The sequence below is a fragment of the Bufo gargarizans genome, chromosome 3, assembly GCF_014858855.1.
Source record: "Bufo gargarizans isolate SCDJY-AF-19 chromosome 3, ASM1485885v1, whole genome shotgun sequence".
NCBI classification, from domain to species: Eukaryota; Metazoa; Chordata; class Amphibia; order Anura; family Bufonidae; genus Bufo; species Bufo gargarizans.
In genome coordinates, this window is record NC_058082.1 from 541,883,248 (window position 1) to 541,906,078 (window position 22,831).

The 22,831-nt window shown below is 38.8% G+C and overlaps 1 protein-coding gene across 1 annotated transcript in view; it reads right to left on the minus strand.

Moving 5' to 3' along the window:
• Positions 1 to 22,831, minus strand: part of ANOS1 (anosmin 1) — a 195,979-nt gene that overhangs the window by 91,416 nt on the left and 81,732 nt on the right. Inside the window, exon 3 of the mRNA XM_044287280.1 lies at positions 1,742 to 1,804. Within this exon, the coding sequence (XP_044143215.1) occupies positions 1,742 to 1,804 (63 nt within the window). The remainder of the gene's footprint in view (positions 1 to 1,741; positions 1,805 to 22,831) is intronic.

A 22,831-nucleotide genomic window follows, 5' to 3' on the forward strand; every position in this document is an offset into this window, starting at 1 on the left:
ATAGTATAAAAGCGCTGCACATGTGAAGAAAAGTGTTGTCTTCTGTGAGTTGAAAATTTGCAGCTAGTTAATTAAAAAGGTTTATTATCCCTTGGGGTCTCATTTGCCCCCTGGCCTTCATCTCCATTGCTCTGTTTTGCAGCTAGTTTTCTTCCAAGCTATAAGTGTTTTGCTCTTCATTATAATTCTTTGAAGTTCTAAATTTAGGTTCAATTACTGATCAGTAAGGTGCTCCAGATTTGTCCTGAATCGCACGGCCCACAGCTGCACCGCAACTGGCTGTTGGCAGACAAATCTGCGAGACTTGTGCTACCAATTAGGACATACAAAATGTATTATTAACAGCAGATTACATCTGAACATTATAGAGGTTTAATCATATGAGAAGATAAACCTCAGAGATATTTTTGGTGGAAGTTATAGACCTTTTTACAGAATAGGATAAGAACTATTATCGGGAAAAACATTGGTATGAATACTCGTTCCAGATAATTGCCCCTTGTAAAGGTTCTGATAATTACCCAATGAACAAGTTAGGATAAAGCGCCTAGTGTGTGTGCACAACCATAAAAGTAAAAAGAAGTTGGGGTCTACACAGCAATATCTAGCATAACATGGAGCAAAAACTGGAGAAAGTGGTATGGCATAAAAAGTGAGCACACCATACATATAATACAAAAATGCCTTTTGTTAAATCACAAACCAAGCCACGTATAAGAAAGCATAAAAACATTTAAAAACAGACCGACATACAGGAGGGCTGCCATGTAAGGCACCCATACACACACCATCCCCCGAGTCAAAAAATAATGACGCCACAAGTTAATCAGTGTACGATAACACAAGCTAGATGAAAAATCAATACCAATAACATGAAACACAATGCAAACCACTGTGTCCCAAGCCGGGGGATGGGCAAGGCACCCAACGCGTATCGCCAGTAACCCTGGGTCATGCGTTATATGCTATTGGTATTGTACCTTTATCTAGCTTGTGCACCTTTGACAATTTCTCATCCATTAGATCTTGATGATAATGCAGAATAGCACAAAACCGCAAGGGCTGTTTCACACGAGCGGATCCTGTGCGTGTCATCCGCAACGTGAATGACAGCCAAGACCCACTGCGGACAGCAGAAGCACGGAGCATTAACATTATTGATGATGCTCCGTGCCTCTCTGTGACCTTTTTACTACAAAATCACAATGAGATACAGCTGTACACTGTGGTTTTGTAGTAAAAAGATCACAGAGAGACACAGGAGCATTATCAATCATGTTAATGCTCCGTGTCTCTGCTGTCCGGAACGGGGCTTGGCTGTCATTCACGCTGCGGATGACGCGCAGCGTGAATGAGTCACGGAATGAGTCAGTGTACAAAATTTGTGGAACTTAGACAACACATAATATTTCAGTGCATTTTTAAAGAAGATATTATTGAAAATGCTAAGCAATCTTGATCCAGAAGAAGACCATTTTCTAGTCAAAAATTTGTTGTATGCTTATCTCCCAATTGAAGCACTACTAATGTTATCTGGAATATTTTAGGGGTTTGTCCATTGTATGTATCTCATGTGTACAGCTGGCCACCTTAAAAATGTATACAATGCAACTTTAAGACATGTTTATTTTACACAATGCAGTATGTTCTCAAGTCACAAAGAGTAGGACATTTGTATATTCTTTCACGGTATATCATAGGAGGCAAATTTCTTTCCATACCCAGAATAAATCTGACATACCTCGCAGAGACTTTGGCAGCTATTCTTTTTCAAATCCCAGGTTTCCTTGCAAGGTTCCAAGCACTGTTGAAAGATTGAACAAACACTTTGTCAAACGTTTGTCATTTTGCAGCTTGAGTTTTATTTTTATTTCTTGGGAATGTAATACTGCAACCCAGGAAAAAAACAAAAGCAGCAGACATAACAGTATTACGCGCATTGTGTCTCACATGGAATCTGTCATTAAACGCTCTATGACTCCTGTGAACTGAGAAGTTTGCTCAGTGTAATATCTGGGATTTTGTCCACCCACGAAGTCTTTATTTCAGAGAATATTGAGCCAGTTATACACAAAGCTTGTTATATATTTTTCAATTTCATGGAAATTGGATCCTTCTGAAACTCTAGCACGGCTTTCCTGAATTTATAATTAACACAGTTAATTATTTATAGCTATGAAAGCTGACAATATGCTTCCAGTAACAGCAGTATGCTCTATAAACATATGATACTTAGTCGCATTGATGGGAAGCTTACAAGTAACTGGTCTGCATTGGTTTCAATGTTTTTAGGAAAGTTTCTTAGATAAGGAGATGTATAACAGATAGATAGATAGATAGATAGATAGTGGAGATATAGATAATGGATGGATAGATAGAATTCTTTTAGGGGGTCTATTTAAATTTAAAAATATTCCTCTAGCATGGGCTTATTACAGAAAGGGGAGCCTTCATTAGCCCCCTACCTGTGTCATACACTTTAGATGCCTCCAATCCATGCCCTGATATCTAAGGATCTTATAAAGCTCCTCAGCATCTGGACGATATTTTTTTTCTGAAGCACTTTTGCTAAAACATAGGGCATGAGAAGAAGTTCCCTAAAGGGGTTATACCACGGAATATATTCTACTGTTTTTAAACCATCACCTGGATCTGAATACTGTTGTAATTGCATGTAATTAAAATGTTATTATCGTTACTGAGTTATTCATGAAATCTATCTGTATAGCACCACCTGCTGTTTGCTTTTTTTCTAATTTATCTGTCCCGTTCACTGAGACGGATGCACATACTCGGTCCCAACCTTCAACTGCCTCCATGCTACAGCAGAAGGACACACCCCTGAGAAGGGGCACACCTCCTAAGCTGACAGCTTGAATCAAATCTAGCAGAACAATTGGAGCAATTAATGGGGAGATCTCTAGATCCATGTGAGGTACAGTGCTGGTTCTAGCTTTGTTAGAAAGAGATAGTCATGTACTAGATTTTGTATGATATTCATTTTTTACATTATTTATGGGATAACCCCTTTAAATAGCCACTGTAAAAACACTATACTGTGGTTGTTAAGGCATTAAAGTGCATTTTAGTATTCAGCTGTTTTTCAGAAGCAAACAACTTAAATGAGTATGCATATTCTGGTTTCCCATCAGTCACCCGCCCTGTGGTGAAGACTCTTGGCAATCACTAAGCACTGTGTTGATGTCAGCATATCATATATAGGTGACAATGAAGCTTCCAGTACTCAACAAGAGCAAGAACAAATCTACAGTAGTGTCAGACGATGATTGCAAGATATTAGTTTGCAGTCATCTTCTAACCTCAGATTTCATTTTTGGAAACAGTAATGCTCTCTGAGGTTTTTTCTCAGGCAAGAGGGTTGATTGAACCTCATATGTTTACACAAAAGCTGTATATTGTTGAACATGAGCACTTTAATGGAGTGGTCTGTTTCGGACAAGTCCTAGATCATGTTTCATTGATAAAATAAGGATTGTCCTCTCAAGACCCCACTCCATAAGATAAACAGAGCTGTGCATTCAGCACTATAGTGACACATCATAGAAAACAATGGATAGCATGAACATCCATTGCTTTATCCATCCAGTGGGCATCTTTGCACTGATTTTTCTGTAGATTATATATTTCATGCTATCCATTTCTGTATATATCTGCCTATTCTACAATACTGTTCCTGACTGTTTCAGTTCCCTCTGCTCTCTTCCCTGTCCCTTTCTCAGTGTTGGAGATAGCAATCAGGCTGGGGAGAATGTATATTGCTGATCAGAGAGTGGAGAGGCTGCACTGTGTCTGTGTAGAGGGAGGAAAGTACACACAACAGTTTGCAGAGAGGGAGTGAATCACTCTGGCCATTACTCTGTGTTGAAATCACATCCTTTGCAGGGAAAAGGGGAAACCCCACACTCCTGATCATCAGTATTCTGATACATGATAGCTAGTGATAGCAGCAGCAATCTGGACCCACAGACCTCACATTCATCATGTATTATCAAAAGATTCTGAAACTAGGAGCATGTTGGAAATCAAATATCAGGGGATAACAAAAGGAATAAATAAATGAAAATTGCAGAAATTAACTTTTATTTTACCAAACATAACTACTAACGTGTTTCTATGTCAGGAGTCCTTAGCCTTTAAGGCCCTGCACTAGGCATATTACAGTGTATCAGCATTTCCTAAAGTATTCATTTAAAATGATTAGAATATTTTGTTGTCTCATTTTTCATTACCTAAAGATCATATTAACATTTTTAATATACTTGGAACATTTGGTTATTAGGCAAGCCTATTTTAAATGGGTAAGTTGTTGAGCAAGTGTAATATTTTTTACTAGGCAACAACCAGTTAAAACAGACATTTTCTTGCTGATACAAGTTTCCCAGTAGAAAATCGTAAAATGAGATCAATGTCTCTTTCCAATAACACTTGCACTTTACGATAATTAACATTTTTACAGCTTGAAAGCACAAAGCATTTGAGGTGCATCTCCTTACCGTAGTCAGCACATTGCACTAGTATATTAAAATGTACATGCCAAATATTTTTGAAGGACAGAGACACATCAATTACTTTTAATTCTGTTTTGCACATATGCATACTGGAGGGAAAAAAAATGCTGTTTAGTCAGCATTTAGATTCCCACGGGGTTATCAGGAAAAGGGTAAACAGAAAATCCAGATAGGATGTGACACTATGGTAAATAATTAATGAGGATCAGGACAATGGGAAGTGTAAAAGATGCAGCTTTCAACGATGACCTGTGGGAGATAGTACCAAAAATGTGGAAAGCTTTTGAGGGCAAAACTGAGGCTGTAAAAATCATTTAGCATATGCCTGTTTATGATATTGCAGCTCATCCCGATTTACTTGAAGGAAGCTTTGCTACAATATCAAACATAGCCATGGGACAAGAATGGCACCATTTCTGAAATACATTTTCAAATCCTATAAAAGACAATATAGGATTTTTTTTTAAATCCTATAAAAGACAATGGTTCTTTAGTCCAAGAAACAACCCTATTTTATGTTGTCATTCCACAAAAAGGTGAAATGCTGTGTCCAGTCAGTGAACACCCTAAAGAAAGATTAATCATGTCCCAAATTCCACCCAAGCATTTCATATTTAGTCTGAATCATCAAATTCCACTGACTTCTTTATCTATATGGTCACACAGAGCTAATACTTTTCATGTCCCTCTTTTTTTCCAAATTCAGACTTGAAGGATGTGATCTCTGCTGTCTAGACGGAATTATTTTATGCATATTTCTGGCATAGAATAAGTCACCAGATTGCAGGTTAACATTTTAAGTGATACCAAGAACTTTCCCCAGGGCGAGAATAATTGCAATTATGAGAGCAGAGAGAGTTAGAAAGAGTTTCCTTCTGGAGCCCTATTATTTCACTGAACTTTAACTCTCATGGACACCTCACTTGCTGCTACTGTACTTGCTCAGATATTTTGTGTACTCCACTGAACTTTATCTAACAGAGACAAAACGTACATATGTGTCAGTTAATGTAACCTCCAGTTTTCATCCCAAGTGATAAAAGAGGAAATATAGGTCAATGTAGAGAACTACTATATTTTTGGAAAACACACTACAAATGTAGTACAGATGCATATAACACATTCACCCAAGGGGTGGACTGGGAACTTAAAGTGGCCCTGGAAAAAATACTAAAAGTGGCCTTGTTTTGTAGTCGGGTCCAAAGTGATGGAAGGCAAGGCCAGCAATACCATATTGTAGCACATTATACCACCCCAACAGAGCTAAATACTACAGTCCCTCACAAAATACTGCCAGCAGCACAAAATACATCCCCAAAAACATCCACTGGCCAGCCATGAGAAGGGCCCAGGCGGCCCCCTGGGCATCGTCCCACCGTGAAATTTCCCTGCAAGGTCTATGGCCACTCCGCCGCTGATTCACTCATTGATTCTCAATCATCCATGTTACAAGTGGATCCATGTGACCTACAGCAATGTCTCAAAAAAGGAGTCAAAGCTTCAATCATTTCTCTGTTTAGTTTTCAAAAACAGAAAAAAAGTGAAATACAATTAGCTAAAGGTAATAAACTATATACATGCACTTAAGAGGGGTATTCCAGGGTCCTTCAAAGAGCCAATTAGCAATCATGCTGGGGTTCAGACCCCTGCCAATTTGAAGTTGATGATGTGTCCTAAGGATAGGTCATTAATATTAATTGCCTGAGTTGTCCCTTTAATGAATTCAAGAAAACCTTGTCAGATATAAAAAAAAAAAATTATATTCTCCTCTGTGGATATGTTATATATTACCCCATACATTTATTGGCGTACACAGATGTTTTTTTTTTTTTTGCTTTGGGAGTGAGCTCTAAGTTGGCTGCCTTCTCCATTATCTATGTTGAGATATTCATTTTATTAGAAATCAGGATCATTTTATCTATGCGTGTTATTCATTTTTTTTTTTTTAAGCTTTGTTCCCTGTTTTGTAACTTGCTATCAATAAAGATAAATAGTTTTGAAATTAGTTTGCTGCCATACTCCTTACACGCATTTTTGTGAACAATACCACACGCACAATTGAGCTCATCCAATGCCAAAGATTTCACTAATTATTTTTTTTTTAAACAAAAGGAAACTACTGATTGGTACTTGCAATTTATTGACTGACAAATCAATTTGCTCTAGACTAAATTCCTAGGCGTTAATTCAATTACATCGGCAATTCAGAGGTTATTTTCAGGACACACTTCGGCACACTCAAAAAAGTAGATGATACCATCTGAAATCTTAGTACTTGTAAATTGATTGGTTGATTTTGAGTCAGTGCCAGGGCTGAGAATATTTTTAGACGACCGCCGTACAGTTGAAATGAATGATGTGTGTGTTATGGCTTTCTCTAGACAGAACAATAAAAGCGCGTGAATGCAGACACAACCAAATATACTGTGCTGACATTTTATTGTTTTTAGGATACCAGTGCATCATAACTCAGCCATAAACAGGTTTGCACTTTATCACACTGTACATCAGCAAAAACTAAGTTCTATATTGCTTTTAAACAACAAAACATAACTATTTTCAATAAAAAATACAGCAGAGTTAAATAATATTGTGCTATAGAAAGTTGAAAAATTTGGTTTCCAACTAGGAATACTGGAACATGATATTTGAAAAATATAGATATTTCACCCATCCATACGTACGGTAGCTGCCATACAGCTATATTTATTCTCATTTAAGTATTGAATCAAGACAAATCAGTATTAAACCTGTGATTTCATGATACTAATATAGGGCAAATTAGTTTAGCAACATCTCTAGTCCACCACGTTAGTGTAGGACACTTTGTGTTAATGCTATGTCCACGTTTTCATTAGAGGTGCCATTCATGGATTCCATCAGCAGTTCCATCACTTTTATTGGCATGAACAGCACTGGATACAGTGCCATTTTCACCATTAAAATGATGGAAATCATGATGGAATCAAGATGGACTCCATTAGTCAGTCAGTTCTGTCAGGCACCACATGGATCCGCTGAACGTGACATCATAAATGGCATTGTGATTGTCATTAAAAATGGAAGCCATGATGCAGATATGAACACAGCCGTGCATCATAGCAAATATGTGCTATTACTGATTTATTTGGAGACAACCTGGGTTTAACTCAACTTGCAGTATAAACTTTCCATTACAATTTTAGCAACTTTATGGTGTAGAAACACCAACAGTTTCCAAGACATTGTACAGTCGTGGCCAAAAGTTTTGAGAATTACATAAATATTGGAAATTGGAAAAGTTGCTGCTTAAGTTTTTATAATAGCAATTTGCATATACTCCAGAATGTTATGAAGAGTGATCAGATGAATTGCATAGTCCTTCTTTGCCATGAAAATTAACTTAATCCCAAAAAAAACTTTCCATTGCTGTCATTAAAGGACCTGCTGAGATCATTTCAGTAATCGTCTTGTTAACTCAGGTGAGAATGTTGACGAGCACAAGGCTGGAGATCATTATGTCAGGCTGATTGGGTTAAAATAGCAGACTTGACCTGTTAAAAGGAGGGTGATTCTTGAAATTATTGTTCTTCCATTGTTAACCATGGTGACCTGCAAAGAAACACGTGCAGCCATCATTGTGTTGCATAAAAATGGCTTCACATGCAAGGATATTGTGGCTACTAAGATTGCACCTCAATCAACAATTTATAGGATCATCAAGAACTTCAAGGAAAGAGGTTCAATTCTTGTTAAGAAGGCTTCAGGGCGTCCAAGAAAGTCCAGCAAGCGCCAGGATCGTCTCCTAAAGAGGATTCAGCTGCGGGATTGGAGTACCACCAGTGCAGAGCTTGCTCAGGAATGGCAACAGGCAGGTGTGAGCGCATCTGCACGCACAGTGAGACGAAGACTTTTGGAAGATGGCCTGGTGTCAAGAAGGGCAGCAAAGAAGCCACTTCTCTCCAACAAAAACATCAGGGACAGATCTTCTGCAGAAAATATGGTGAATGGACTTCTAAGGACTGAGGCAAAGTCATATTCTCCGATGAAGCCTCTTTCCGATTGTTTGGGGCATCAGGAAAAAGGCTTGTCCGGAGAAGAAAAGGTGAGCGCTACCATCAGTCCTGTGTCATGCCAACAGTAAAGCATCCTGAGACCATTCATGTGTGGGGTTGCTTCTCATCCAAGGGAGTGGGCTCACTCACAATTTTGCCCCAAAAAACAGCCATGAATAAAGAATGGTACCAAAACACCCTCCAACAGCAACTTCTTCCAACAATCCAACAACAGTTTGGTGAAGAACAATGCATTTTCCAGCACGATGGAGCACCATGCAATAAGGCAAAAGTGATAACTAAGTGGCTCGGGGACCAAAACGTTGACATTTTGGGTCCATGGCCTGGAAACTCCCCAGATCTTAATCCCATTAAGAACTTGTGGTCAATCCTCAAGAGGCGGGTGGACAAACAAAAACCCACTAATTCTGACAAACTCCAAGAAGTGATTATGAAAGAATGGGTTGCTATCAGTCAGGAATTGGCCCAGAAGTTGATTGAGAGCATGCCCAGTCGAATTGCAGAGGTCCTGAAAAAGAAGGGCCAACACTGCAAATACTGACTCTTTGCATAAATGTCATGTAATTGTCGATAAAAACCTTTGAAACGTATGAAGTGCGTGTAATTATATTTCACTACATCACAGAAACAACTGAAACAAAGATCTAAAAGCAGTTTAGCAGCAAACTTTGTGAAAACTAATATTTGTGTCATTCTCAAAACTTTTGGCCACGACTGTATATAACAAGGAGAATACAACTTTTAAAATACTTTGGGCCTGTTAACTGACGGAGTGGGGGACATTTATCAATAATGATGTAATTTGCACCAAAAAATATACTAACATTACAAATCAAAAGTGGTGATTTGTTTCACCTCATATATCAAAAGGCGCACACCACTTGTAAAATATTAACCTGATTATCAGCCTACTTCTATCTATTTGCAACATTTTAACTCTGATGGCACTAAAATTGTACTTTTTTAAACTAAAATGTGCTATTTCAGCCACCCCCCCCCCTGCCAGCCCACACTAGAGACATTTGAAACATATTTGCGACTTTTGAAGCATATTTGCAACATTTCCAGTGGTAAATTGCAACTTTTGTCTCAGACTCGGGATGTTTTTGTCATTGTTTTGTTTTTGTTGGATGTCAATTTACTGACAAAACTCTGCAGTTCAGCTCATTTCTATTAGATAAAAATAAATGCATCCTGTTTTAATACTTACCTATCACTTGTACCCTCAAGTTGGTTTTCTTTTCATAAATGCGACTTTTTGACAAAAAGTTGCATATTCCTGCCATAAATGTGACTTTTTACACAAAACACCACCACATAAGCTGGCTTAATTGTCCGCAACAATTTGAGCCATTTCTGCAGATAAGAAGATTATAAATGAGGTGTAATTTGCTCCAATTTGATAGCCACGCCCACTTTGACATTTAGAACTCATTTCTGGCATGATGCATTCTTTATGGTGAAAATTCTGGAGAAAACAGTTGATATATTTGGTGCAAATCAAAAGGCCATTCTTTTTGGCACATTTTACACCATATTTCTGGTGCAACATGCTTCGTAAATGTGCCCTGTTATGCTATGATGGCTATTACCATGTATTTTATCTATATGTTTATGTGATGGATGAAAAATGTATGTGGCCCGACATCTATATGTCTAAACGTCTGTATGTAGTATTCTCAGCCATGTGTAGATTCCAAACTAAGGGGGGAATGTATCAATCCTCCATGCCAGTTTTTTGGCATTTCACGCCAACCTTGGCAGGTTCTTGAAAAGGGGCCAATGGTGAGGGTGGGGTGTGCTCGGTGCCATAGGCTCCAGCAAATGTGTCTTTTTTTATGCCAGAAACTGGAGTAAATAATGACTGACATCTACGGAAGCTCCAAGTTCCAAGATCTTAGTCTAGTGCAAGGACTGCGGGTGGAGGGAGCAAAATGTATGACAGGGCCTGCTGCTCATCATAAATGAAATGCCACCTCCAGCAGCACAGGCCCTATCAAGACCGACATAGCACATGCCGGGCCTTGATAAATCAGAGTCAAAGTGTCTTATTTTATGACATCCATCTGGACTATATCACTGGTAAAACATATAAATGCATGTAATCAGAATAATATATGGTTATAATTTTAATACAATTTCTTGTCACTGAGATTTAGTAAAATGAACTCTAGTCTGGCAACATTATATCATATTACAATTCTCTACAATGCTCTACCACCATCAATAAAGCAGCAGTCATTATTCACTGCAGTATTTAGAACTGCTAACGTGCCCTTAAGGCCAGTTGGATGATAGGCTGATTTTAATAAGATGTGCTTAATACAACTTTCAACCATGCCTTTGAACTTTTGCTCTGTCAACACCGTATCATATCACCAATGTCACCAGTCACTCTGTCAACAAGAAGATCCAATCTGCATCCACTTGCATATCAATAGCTAAGAACATGATGCTCGTAGATATGACTGCAATGTGGTTTTAATGTTAACTGTGTGTCTAGAAAACTCTGTGCAATCTAAAAAAGGTATTTGGATTATTTAATGAAGCTGTCCTATCTCCAGGTGATGGAACGTGACACTGGATAACTAACAAACAATTTTTAGCACCAAGTCCTGTGCTAAAGGTTTAGCTATGGCAGAACATTTGAAGTCAATGTAATTAATACACGAATGGTCTTGGTGACTCTTGACACTATGCTGAGAATCTGACAGCCGGAAGAAAAAGAAAGTGGGATGACACACAAAAGCATATGTGTTTAGAATGACTCTTCTTGACTTGTTAGGGAATCAGATAACTTGTGCAACTTACGAACACAATATAGTGGTCAAATGAGGTTCCTCATTTACAGAATCCCATGGGACCGAATAAGGACGCATTGCATCCTATGTGTAGGCACAGCCCGATTAAAAATGTTCTTAGCATTTTAAATTTTAACATTTGCATTCCAGTCGTAACACCTAGACCCCCACAATTTTACCCAATTGACTATAGATCTCCAATGGAAGGGTTTGGATCTTTCGGTCATAAAACAGGTGTTAAAATGCAGCTATACTATGGCCTAAGGTCAATTTCAGCAATAATACAGTTGAATTTTAGCTATTAAATTGCACCCAAGATATCTGGACATCTCGTGGCTCTACAGAACCAAATTTGGACATCTCGTGGCTCTACAGAACCAAATTTAAAGAAGATTCCCACTTTGAACAAGCCCTACTTGTTAAAAAGCTCACTTGACAGTAAGCTGTTTTCAAAATGTCCTCCTCATGGGACTCCTCACAATCAGCAATGCGCCACCACAGTGGAAATTAAAATTTGCACTGTTCTCATTCAAATCAATGAACCACTTGTATCCACTCTCCACTCTAGCCAAGAGATGAGGATCCTGAACATTTTAAAGGCCATATTCACATGTGCTGTGAAGTCCGGCAGTCTGTTCCTGCGGAGCTACAGACTGCCGGAGCTCACTGTATCCAGCATAGCTAGATACCACTGTGGACCACCAGGTCCCAGTCATTATAATGGGATCCAGTAGGGATCCGTCTGCTTTCCGGCATATATCCCGGCATTTGGCTGCCCCAAAAATTATTTGTGTAGTATGTTTTGTCTGTTCAAAGGCCGGCATATATACCGAATATAGTAACTGGATCAAAGTGCTCAGTTCACAGTGAATATTTGAGCCCAGCCAAAACTTAACAATCCCTTTGAGGAAATTGCCTTTCTTGACTGAACAACCCCTTTAAATCCCCATAGATACCTATTTGTTTTGTAGGAAATGACAATATAATTTACGTCTAAGTACATTTTATTACTGTGTAATTGGCATTATTATACGTAAAATCTGTTATTCATACCAGAAATTCAGACCTCTATAGCCTCCGAATTACCAATTTGTCTGAAGAGTTATCCTAAATGGTCCATCTGTCATTTAAGTACACATCCCCACATGAAGGATACATTCCATATTAAAAGACTACCGTAGCCTTGAGGCTTTCTCTTTGCTAATCACACAATAATAAAATGCCATTGTTTCTTAGTTAATGCCTTAAAAGACTTTCATGATGCAGCATGTTTGGTGGCCCAAATAATGTCAGTTACAGAAAAGGAATGTTAGAACATCAATCTTTTGTAAATTTCAGCTATTTTTATAGCAAATAAATGCACTATATGTTAAATCACATGTACATAAATCCAACTGGCACCTTCAGTCCAGTAAAGTCTTAATGTGAACAGAGCTGTTGGTTGTCATTAGTGTCAATATTACTGTATAGTTTAGGATTTCCATGTACTACCTAAGCTGATATTTTCTCAGACAGTAATGATTGTGTTCCTGTTCCTGTCAAGCTATACATATAAGAGACAATTAATTAGGTGGAGTCTCTGCAGGGGTAAAGCTTGGAATTAACTAGAACTTTCTGCTAGGATTTATGTTGGAGACAGGTAGAATTAAATGGAATTTACTAAATTATGGTTTTAGGAATATTTATACAGTTCATGCAGTTAGCACCTAAATTGGAGACATTTCTTTGTTTGAAGGACTATATCAGTAATATTCATACCCAAATAGTACTTTCACATTGTAACAATATAAAATAAATTCCAAGCAGACCGATCTATGTTTCATTTGTGGATAGTGGATCTCATGAACCCAAAGTTAAAAAACTAAAGTTTTGAACAGATTTTGGGTGAATTAAACCGGCCTATTAGAACAAGAAGAAAATTCATGGGTGGAAATGGCTACAGTGGCCGCGTATGTCAATGTAACGTCATGCTGGTCAACATGGAGCAGCAGGAGATTTAAAAGGAATCTGTCAGCAGGATGTTGGACTACCATCGGCAGTACTACAGATTAGGAGTCCAGATTGCCTTTTTTTTTTTCCTACTGCTCCCCCTCACATTTCCCTGTTGCCACCATTTAAAGCTGCACTAAAACTAATTGTTGGGACTGCCGTGCATGTTATTGTGGCACATTGGTCCAGACTGTGTTTTTCAGAGAAGCATGGGAATTAAGGGGGGCAGGGGGAGTAGGAAAAAAATCTTGACTCCATATCTACAGTACTACTCATGTAATAGTTTAAAATTGTGGTGACAGAGTCCTTTTATAAATAACATTTATTTTTATTATCTTATGCTGTTTTTATTTTTAATCCCGGACATTCCTTTCAACAAAATAGGAGGGAGATTGGTAATTTGCTCATATTTATATTAAAAAGTACCTATAAATCAAACCCTGACCTCAAGTGCATTGTAAACTATACTCCATTTAGGAAAGGCAGCATTTAACAACTGCTAGACTATGGTTTCAGGTGTGGTAGAAGAACCCAGTGTTATATAGATGCCTTCTTCTGGCCAACTTCTAATGCAATGTTAAAGGGATTGTCCTATTAGGTTGTCAAATCAATTCCTTCTCCTCAATTAAGGAATATAAATATCATTGAGGAAGCACATGCATGAGATCCCCTCTTGAAGCCAGAGTGAAGAACCACTGCAATAAGAGGAGGACTCATGAGACTACATATTACTTTGCCCCCTATTCATATGAGCTGATTGTGGGAGGTTCGCCTGATGAGATAACCCATTTAATTTAAAAAAACATAATCATATAAAATACAACTATGAGATGAACACCCACAATTGCATTGAAAAGTGGTCTTCTAAAGGGATGGCCTTCTCAAAGCAGATGGACAGTATATGGTGGAACTGAAAATCTGTAACAGGAGATCTGTTCTGGATAAGAGGGTGGCCATCCTAAGGAGGTAAGAGGTTTGCTTTTGAACGGTTACACTGTACTATACAGACTCATAATCTGATCTTATATTACATTTGAGACCGGCAATAGTTTGGAGTAAAAATGCCACAGAAAATAGATGTAATCCACCCTTATGGCCAAATTAAGCAAGAACCTTAAATGCTAAACTGTCAGACATAAAGAGGGCTTAAAAAATTGCAACAAGACAGCTGATAAGTTGGCGCCTGCTACACAAGTTCCCAGAACAACCCTTGCATGACAAATGCCAGAATTATCCATTATGAAGACTTCATGAAGATGACTCGTGATTTCCTAATTGGTTATGTTCATTCTAAAATGATCCTTCTGGCAGATGTATAGCTGACATTACTTGACTGTGATTTACTGTACCATACTTTGCAGGATACTTAGACCTATAATTAATAGAACAAGGATATTTCTAAAACCACCTCAGGATCCGAAAAAAACATACACATTGTAGCCAAGGTGCAAAAGTTATGATAAATCATCTGCTAAGTAATTTTCATTAAGATACTGTCATTTATTACTGACACATGAATGATACGGAAGTCCATTTCTCTTCACGAGTAGCATTAATTCTCTGATAAAAGTGACAGGTCTTGTAATTCAAGCCACTCCATGAGCACATGCTTGTATGAGATACTGTATAACGTATTGAACTGGCCACCCTTCAAAGAGCTGCATGGAGCAATACAAATAGAGGACGGCACCAGATACTGCACCAGATATGAACACTCGGGAGACAGTAACATGGACACTCTGGAGTCAGCACTAAGGACCAGAGCAGTAAGTGGAAGGTAAATTTGAAGGCAATTAAAAATGTTAAGGAAACTTGTTTTTTTTAGCATCCAGTCCTCCACTGATCAAAACTTCTGACATGTGACTATGACATGTAAAAAGTAGAATTAAAAAAAAAAAAAAACACGATAGGTAGAGCATGTAGTTCAATGGCTCCTTTCAAATCTATAAGCAAGTAGAAAATTTAAAGGGAATGTTCACTTTATTGACCTTTTCTACAGACCTCACAGCGTATTTGGACCCATGGTGGTAATTATACTGACCTGATCTTTCCTGCTGGGTTTCGACTCCATTGCCCCACCAGCTCTGCAGTTCCCAAGTCCCCTACATCAATGTTCAGTGCAAAGCCGGTGGAGTAACGATGGAGCTGGAACACAATGGCGTGGATCAAGTAAGTCTGATACCACCTCAGGTCCAGCCATGCTGTGGAGTCTTTAGAAAAGGCTACTACAAGTGAACAACCCCTTTAACAGAAAACAAAGTAAATTGAAACAAGTAATTGATAGTATGTGCCCCATTAGTACATTTTAGAACATAACTTTAGGGGTGGTTTGGTGCTGGTATAGCTACAAAGAAAAGGGCCACAACAATATAAACATTAGAGCATGAGAAAAATCTGTTGAAATCATTGAAAAAAATCTGACAAAATAGCTCAACAATATGCAAATAATCATTCTCTGAACTTAAGGGGCACAGCTACGGGCCAGCACGGGGCCTAGCATCAAAGCTAATTCTTTCAAAAGGTCTGCTTTATTTCCAGAATCAACCCAGATGTCATCCATGACCTACATCTGTATTGTGGATCAGTCCCATTCACTTGAAGGGACTGAAAAAGAACAACTTGCACCCTTAAGTGTTCTTTTTAAAAAATATACATTTGCTTTAAGGAACCGAAAGGACTCCCTAATAAACAATCCTATTGTGTCTCCATGTATATAGCTATATTGTGTTATTAGCAGAAGTGCGGTATTTTGCATCGGCGATATTACAATACTCATGCAGGTCAGATGAAATGTTAATATTCATAACCACAGTCCTGACTACAGGCTGCTTTATGACTCCCGCTTCTCACAGAGGAAAGTGGCCTATGAAGTTCACATTCAGACAGAGCACATGCTTTCATCTAATTTTGCATGAGCATGATGGACATTAAAACCTGCTGACATTCTCATTACTGCCCGCTGGCTCATTTATTTATTAAGCAAAATAAAACCTCATTTTAATTTCAGAAAAGAGAACAGCAGAGACAGCAAGACCATGCATTCACTGAAATGGTTCCTAACCTCGAAAGGATATTGACCTGCTGATGGTGTAGACTATACTCGTATCAACTGTGGAAACAACTGATTCCTCTGGTTTGTATCATGACAAAAATGCTAACGTTCAAGCATCCCTATTACTATTACACTGAATAGTGGAGCTATTGTCATAAAAGACATCCATGGCATCCTCCTGGAGGCCAGAAATAAGTGAAGCCACCCAGAAGATACCCTCCAGGAATATATGTTCTGAATAGGGTGTTTCACATCGGATGTTCTGGATGTAGATAAATACATAGCTATTGGCTGGATGGATGAATTGATGGATTGGTGGACAGACAGATGGACATAGATAGATGGCTAGATAATGGATAATGGATAGATAGTAGATAGATAATAAGTAGGACATTCATTATACAGTATACATAGGATGTGTAAGCAGTGCTGATACAGTCTCACTCGTTCTGCCTCTATCAATGTGAATGATTGTGACATGGGCAGCGAGAGACTGCTACGTGGAAATGTGACTTGACACACAAGTTGCTGACCTGCATGTGCGTGACCTCAATAAATAACGCTGTAAATGTGGAATCTCAACACAATCTCTATTTAGAGAATCTGACATTCTAATTCATAGCAAATTACTAACGACTTCAGAATTGCTTTGTAAATCCAGCACACAGCATACGAAAGGAAATCAACAAAATGACAGATGCCTGGCAGACATTGATTAGTCCTGAGTAGACGTGACACGGTTATCTACATTATTGACTGGGTGTCCCAGCTGTAACGTGCTGGATATGTCTTTAATGCCATTACATTAAGGATAATGATGAGATTTCTCAGCCTCCACTACAGTCACAAATGTGGAAGAAGGTGAAGGTTAGCTTTTACATGGAATCTAAGTGTCCATAATTCTGAATTGTCAATGAATTCCAATTAATAATTATGTTAAGTGTAGACAGAGGTAGCAGAGCCGAATGCATCATTTTTGTGCCATGGGATATCTTATTACATTTTCCATCCATAGTTAGTTGCTAGAATTTGCCATGACTTATACCAGTGGAGCTCAATGGCCCCCTTAAGTTTGGTTTTTCACAGTACTGCTCCTGTTCAGGTACTGCGCAGAGAACTGTACAGTGCCATTCAAGTGAATGGTGCTAAGAAGCATTTCCTGCACAGTGCCATGTAGGGATTAGTAAAGTCTAGAGAAGAGATCTCCCCATTCATTACTGAAATTGTTCTGCTATATTTATTTCAAGCTGTTAGATTAGGGGATGTGTCCTTTTTCAGGGGGTGAGTCCTATGGGCTGCAGCTGGTGGCAGTTGAAGGATAGAACTGAGCATGTGCGTCCGCCTCAGTGAGCAGGACAGAGAAATTAGAAAATGAGCAAACAGCAGGTGGCGCTATACAGATAGATTTCAGTGAACAGCACAGTAGCTACAGTACATTTTTTATTACATGCAATTACAGGTGCTGGTTTGAAGGCTGTACAATATTGTTCGTGGGACAACCCCTTTCAGAGGTTACAGAGACTAGACAACAGCAGGAACATAATGAAGTGATAAACCAGATATAATGATACATTGTATCAATTCATGTCAATGAGCAAAATGAGATCCCATGAATCACATGCAGAGCGGCTGGATTTTGGAACCTGCACATACGCAGGCAGCTTCACATTATGTCGCTCAGTTGTTTCCATTTGTCAGCTGTCTCTCTGCATCTTCTCAGCAGTAGCATCTGACCCCGGCCAGGGCAGTGTAAAAAGGTTTTTAGAAGTTGTTACTTATGTATCTGCCACCCAGTGAGTGAATAATGAAGCCTACAAATATCCGTCAGCAGCATGGTTAAGAACCAAACAAAAATTAACGACCGTAGCCAGATCGAAGCCGTCCTGCTGGGTGCACACGCCACCCAGAAGAAGCTTCTGCAACCCTCAGCCAACCATAGCTGAACAGGGATCTTCCCAGAGAAATCAGTGCCCAGTATTAACCTTTCCCCTCCCGGGGGTCAGAGAAATTTTGCTCTGAGAAAGGCCTCCCAAGGAATAGTTTATGTTCTTACTTTACCAGGCCCAAGCTCATTGATATTCTGTATGAGTCCAGTGACCTCTGCGGTAATGAGTGCAAAGCTCTGGGAGATAAGAAAATGATAGGAACAGAAAATACTTGCTCTGAAAGACTTCATGGGAAAAAAAGGGAAATAGTCTGACGGTATTTTGAGACTGGCCGCATTCTTGGAGGACATTACATGGTTTAGGAGGAGATCTGGGGGTAGTTTGGAGAAAAATACTCACTTTTTCTCTCTGCACAGATTGAGATTTGCCATGGAGTAATTACCTAGCCTCTATTACTGACAACCCTCCCCTTTATATGATAGCAGTAGCGATACATTTGGTTCTACAAAGACCATACTTATAAGGGTATTTATTTTATGCACTTACAGTATATAGCGCCTCACTCTCAGTCCCTAATGGGACTCACAATCTAAGGTCCCTATCAGCATGTCTCTGGAGTGTGGGAGAAATCCCAGCAAACACGGGGAAAACACACAAACTACATACAATCCTGGGTAAAATCCATGATGGATATGAAAGAAAATCCACATGATTTACATGCATATCTGTTGCACATATACCTCTGAATTTGTCATAAATGTCACCCTTTGCAAGTCAAATGATGCTGCAGATTTTTAAAATCTTGCCCACATTGCTGGTACTGTAAAATGCTGTAGATTTTCCACATGCAAATTTGCAGCAACAAAACTTTCGTTTTGCCTGAAATATAAAACTGAGCATTACTTACCTGACAGATCCTGCACCACCGCTTTGGTTCTCCCGATTGGGCTCTTTTACTAGGCTGCAGCAGTGATGTCACATCGACAACACGTGACCACTGCAGCCAATTACTGGCACCACTGAGGTCAGTGATTGGCTTCAGCAGTCCTAAGAGGATTTCTGGAGTCAGGTAAATAGAGCCAGGCCGGGAAAAAAAAAAACATAGTAGAGGTGCTCCGTCAGGTAAGTACTTACCGGTTTTATATTTCATGCAGATCATGCATGAAATTGGACAACCACTTTAAAATTCAGACTAGCTAGATATACGATAGATAAAGATAGATGATAGATAGATAGATAGATAGATAGATAGATAGATGACAGATACAACATATAGATAATAGATATATGATAGATAGATACTCTAGATAGATAATAGATATATGATAGATAGCAGACAGATAAATAGATCGATTGATCTATAGATGATATATAGATAGATAGATAATAGACAGATAGATAGATAGATAGATAGATAGATAGATAGATAATAGATATATGATAGATAGATAGATAGATAACAGACAGATACTACAGATAAATAGATCGATCTATAGATGATATATAGATAGATAATAGATAGATAATAGACAGATACGACAGATAGATAGATATATAATAGATAGATATAGATAGATAATAGACAGATACGACAGATAGATAGATATATAGATATATAGATAGATAGATATTGAGATAGATAATTAAGAATTACTGTGAAATCATTGAGGAACACATATAATTGTACACTTTCCTTGACATTTGAATTCCCTCAGCGTCCAGTCATATATGCATTTCCCCTTTTGATCCCCTTTGCGGTCAGTCTGTGAGGCACATAGTGGCGGTATAGCTTTAACAGGAGCTGGCAGACACTGACACTTACATTAAAGCATTTGTGTCACTAATTTGCCTTGCATCTTTGAAGCACTGTCTTCTGCTAACGTGCTAGATCAACTATGGTTCACTGATAATTGGGCTACTGCAAGACACTACTTAATCAACGACTCTCTAGATGGCTAAAATTTACAGTTGATTAGTCTGCATAGTTCACTTGCTTTTTCAAACAGAGATTATTTTTGTGCCCAAGTAATTCTGAAGAAAGAAGAGGGCTTGCTCTGGGTCTGCATAGTGAATAGCTCTTCATTCTAAACACTGTGCTCAGCCGAGCGAATAAAGCAAATTTAAAGATGCATTTAGTTCCCAAGCGGGGCACCATCCATGCGTGTGTTAACTTTTCTACTCCTTGACTGTATATCTTGCATTTATTTTTTTGCAAGAACTCAATTGTGATTATCTGAAAAGAAACATTGGACCCGTCACAAATGGAAGATTTAACAGTAAAACTATTGTTGGAAAAATCCAAGTTGTCTAATCCAAAAACAGAAGCACTGGATTCTGAGATGGGGCCATTTTTAAAAGGAATGGTTGCATATTTTTTTTATATCTGATCATATCATATAAATATCGCTTTGCATTTAATTTAAAAAAAATTAAAACAAGAACAAGTTTATAGAGCAGAGGTGAGCATGCCCAATAATACATTCACATCAAACTAGCAAAGTCATACAGTCAATGCAGTCGAAAATGTCAAATATGCTGCGCTGGTTACACTAAAATACTTTCATTATTTCTGGCCATGTTTATGGGTTTTCCGATTTCGTATAGCGAGTCAGAACTAACTGAATGTGGGAACCGGAGAAACCACATCATCCAAATTATACTGTACATGTCAAAGCAAATTTGTCATATACTTCCTTACACTACCCACTGGTTGGCAATACAAAGCACGGGAATGCTCACATAAGGAAATGCCGTAGATTTCATTTTTGCACTGATTTTAAAATGCCAGATACAATTTTCTCTCGCCCGGCGGCAGATGTTTGGTTCTCAGGGGAGATATCTCTGTCCCCATTCAGAACACATGTAGCATGCATGAGTATGGGGGAGTCTAGAAATACATCTAAAGTGTATGATCACATACAAGGTTTGTTTCAAATATAATTCTCAGCTCCCCTTCATAAAAGTGCCATCTAGACTAAATAGCTAAAAAAAAAGCCAAAGATACAGGTTTACATCATGTGCTTTAACTGAATTCTTTTGGGGGAGAGAACACTAGATTTTATCCTGTAGAACATATCACACCATGCATATAACACTAGTGTTATAACATGTAACACTGAGCAGTGCCACTGAAGCACTTGACAGGTCCTCTGTGCTCTTTCTTCAGCAGTTCATGTCCACCAGCATCTTGCTGTTCCTTTCTAGCAGGCACAACTACCTAAGCACTGCTCTATTTTCTCTACGTAGGCCATGTCCTGTTCTTCCTTCTGCTGGTTATAGGCTGTATGCACACTCCCCCGGCTCTTAAAATGCAGGTGCACGCTTGTTTTGGTCCTTTAAAGCCTATTGTTGGTCACCTTAGGGTGCTTAAGGGTATGGATACCCTTAAGAACCCTAAGGTATATGGGTATGGTTGTCTGAGCAGTAAATTCTAGTTGTCTAGTGTGCTTCTAAGATTCACCATTGTCTTGTATTGCCTGTATGTGTGCCGACCTCTGTCTGTCTCTGGATTTGACCCTGACACAGACCGATTTTGGATAGCAAAAACTCTCCCGGCTTTGACCTCAGCTTGCTCCTGACTAAGCTTTTGCCTGACACCTCGGAGCTTTATAACGGTGTCCGTTGACCCCAATAAGTAAGCAGCCTCTGAAGAAGCTTGGAAGAAAGACGAGACAGAGGGGATATGATAGAAACTTTTAAATACATAAAGGGAATCAACAAGGTAAAAGAGGAGAGAATATTTAAAAGAAGAAAAACTGCTACAAGAGGACATGGTTTTAAATTAGAGGGGCAAAGCTTTAAAAGTAATATCAGGAAGTATTACTTTACTGAGAGAGTAGTGGATGCATGGAATAGCCTTCCTGCAGAAGTGGTAGCTGCAAATACAGTGAAGAATGCATGGGATAGACATAAGGCATCCTTCATATAAGATAGGGCCAGGGGCTATCCATAGTACTTAGTATATTGGGCAGACTAGATGGGCCAAATGGTTCTTATCTGCTGACACATTCTATGTTTCTGTTTCTATGAACTTGGACTGCTTGAGGACATAGCAGCCTGGTGCTTCCCCTACAGCGGAGTCCAGATCCCTCTATATGGAATAGGACCAGGGGACTGCCCAGATAATGCCCCTTAGGAGTAGCCCCAAGCCAAATCTGGTCAGTAGGCACAGCTCTGCTCCATAAAAACAAGCCAATACTAGGCATAATTTGTTGTACATTTTTTCATAATATCTCTATATTATGGATGGTGGATGAGATTTGTCTACAGAGCAGAATTTGCCTGCGATCAACATGTTGATAGACAAGCATCTTGATGCAATTTAACCTAGAAGTATCCAGGGCAACCTAAAACAATGGCAGAATGTCTAGACTTTGTGGCAAGAAAATAAAGCCACAGAACCACAATTAAGCAAATCTGACATGTTGCCCAACCCTAGTACTTGTGTGGCCTAACTGTGGAAGCTGGTGAGTTGTTTGTCTGACTCTAGTGATACATCTTACATATGGACTGGAAATAA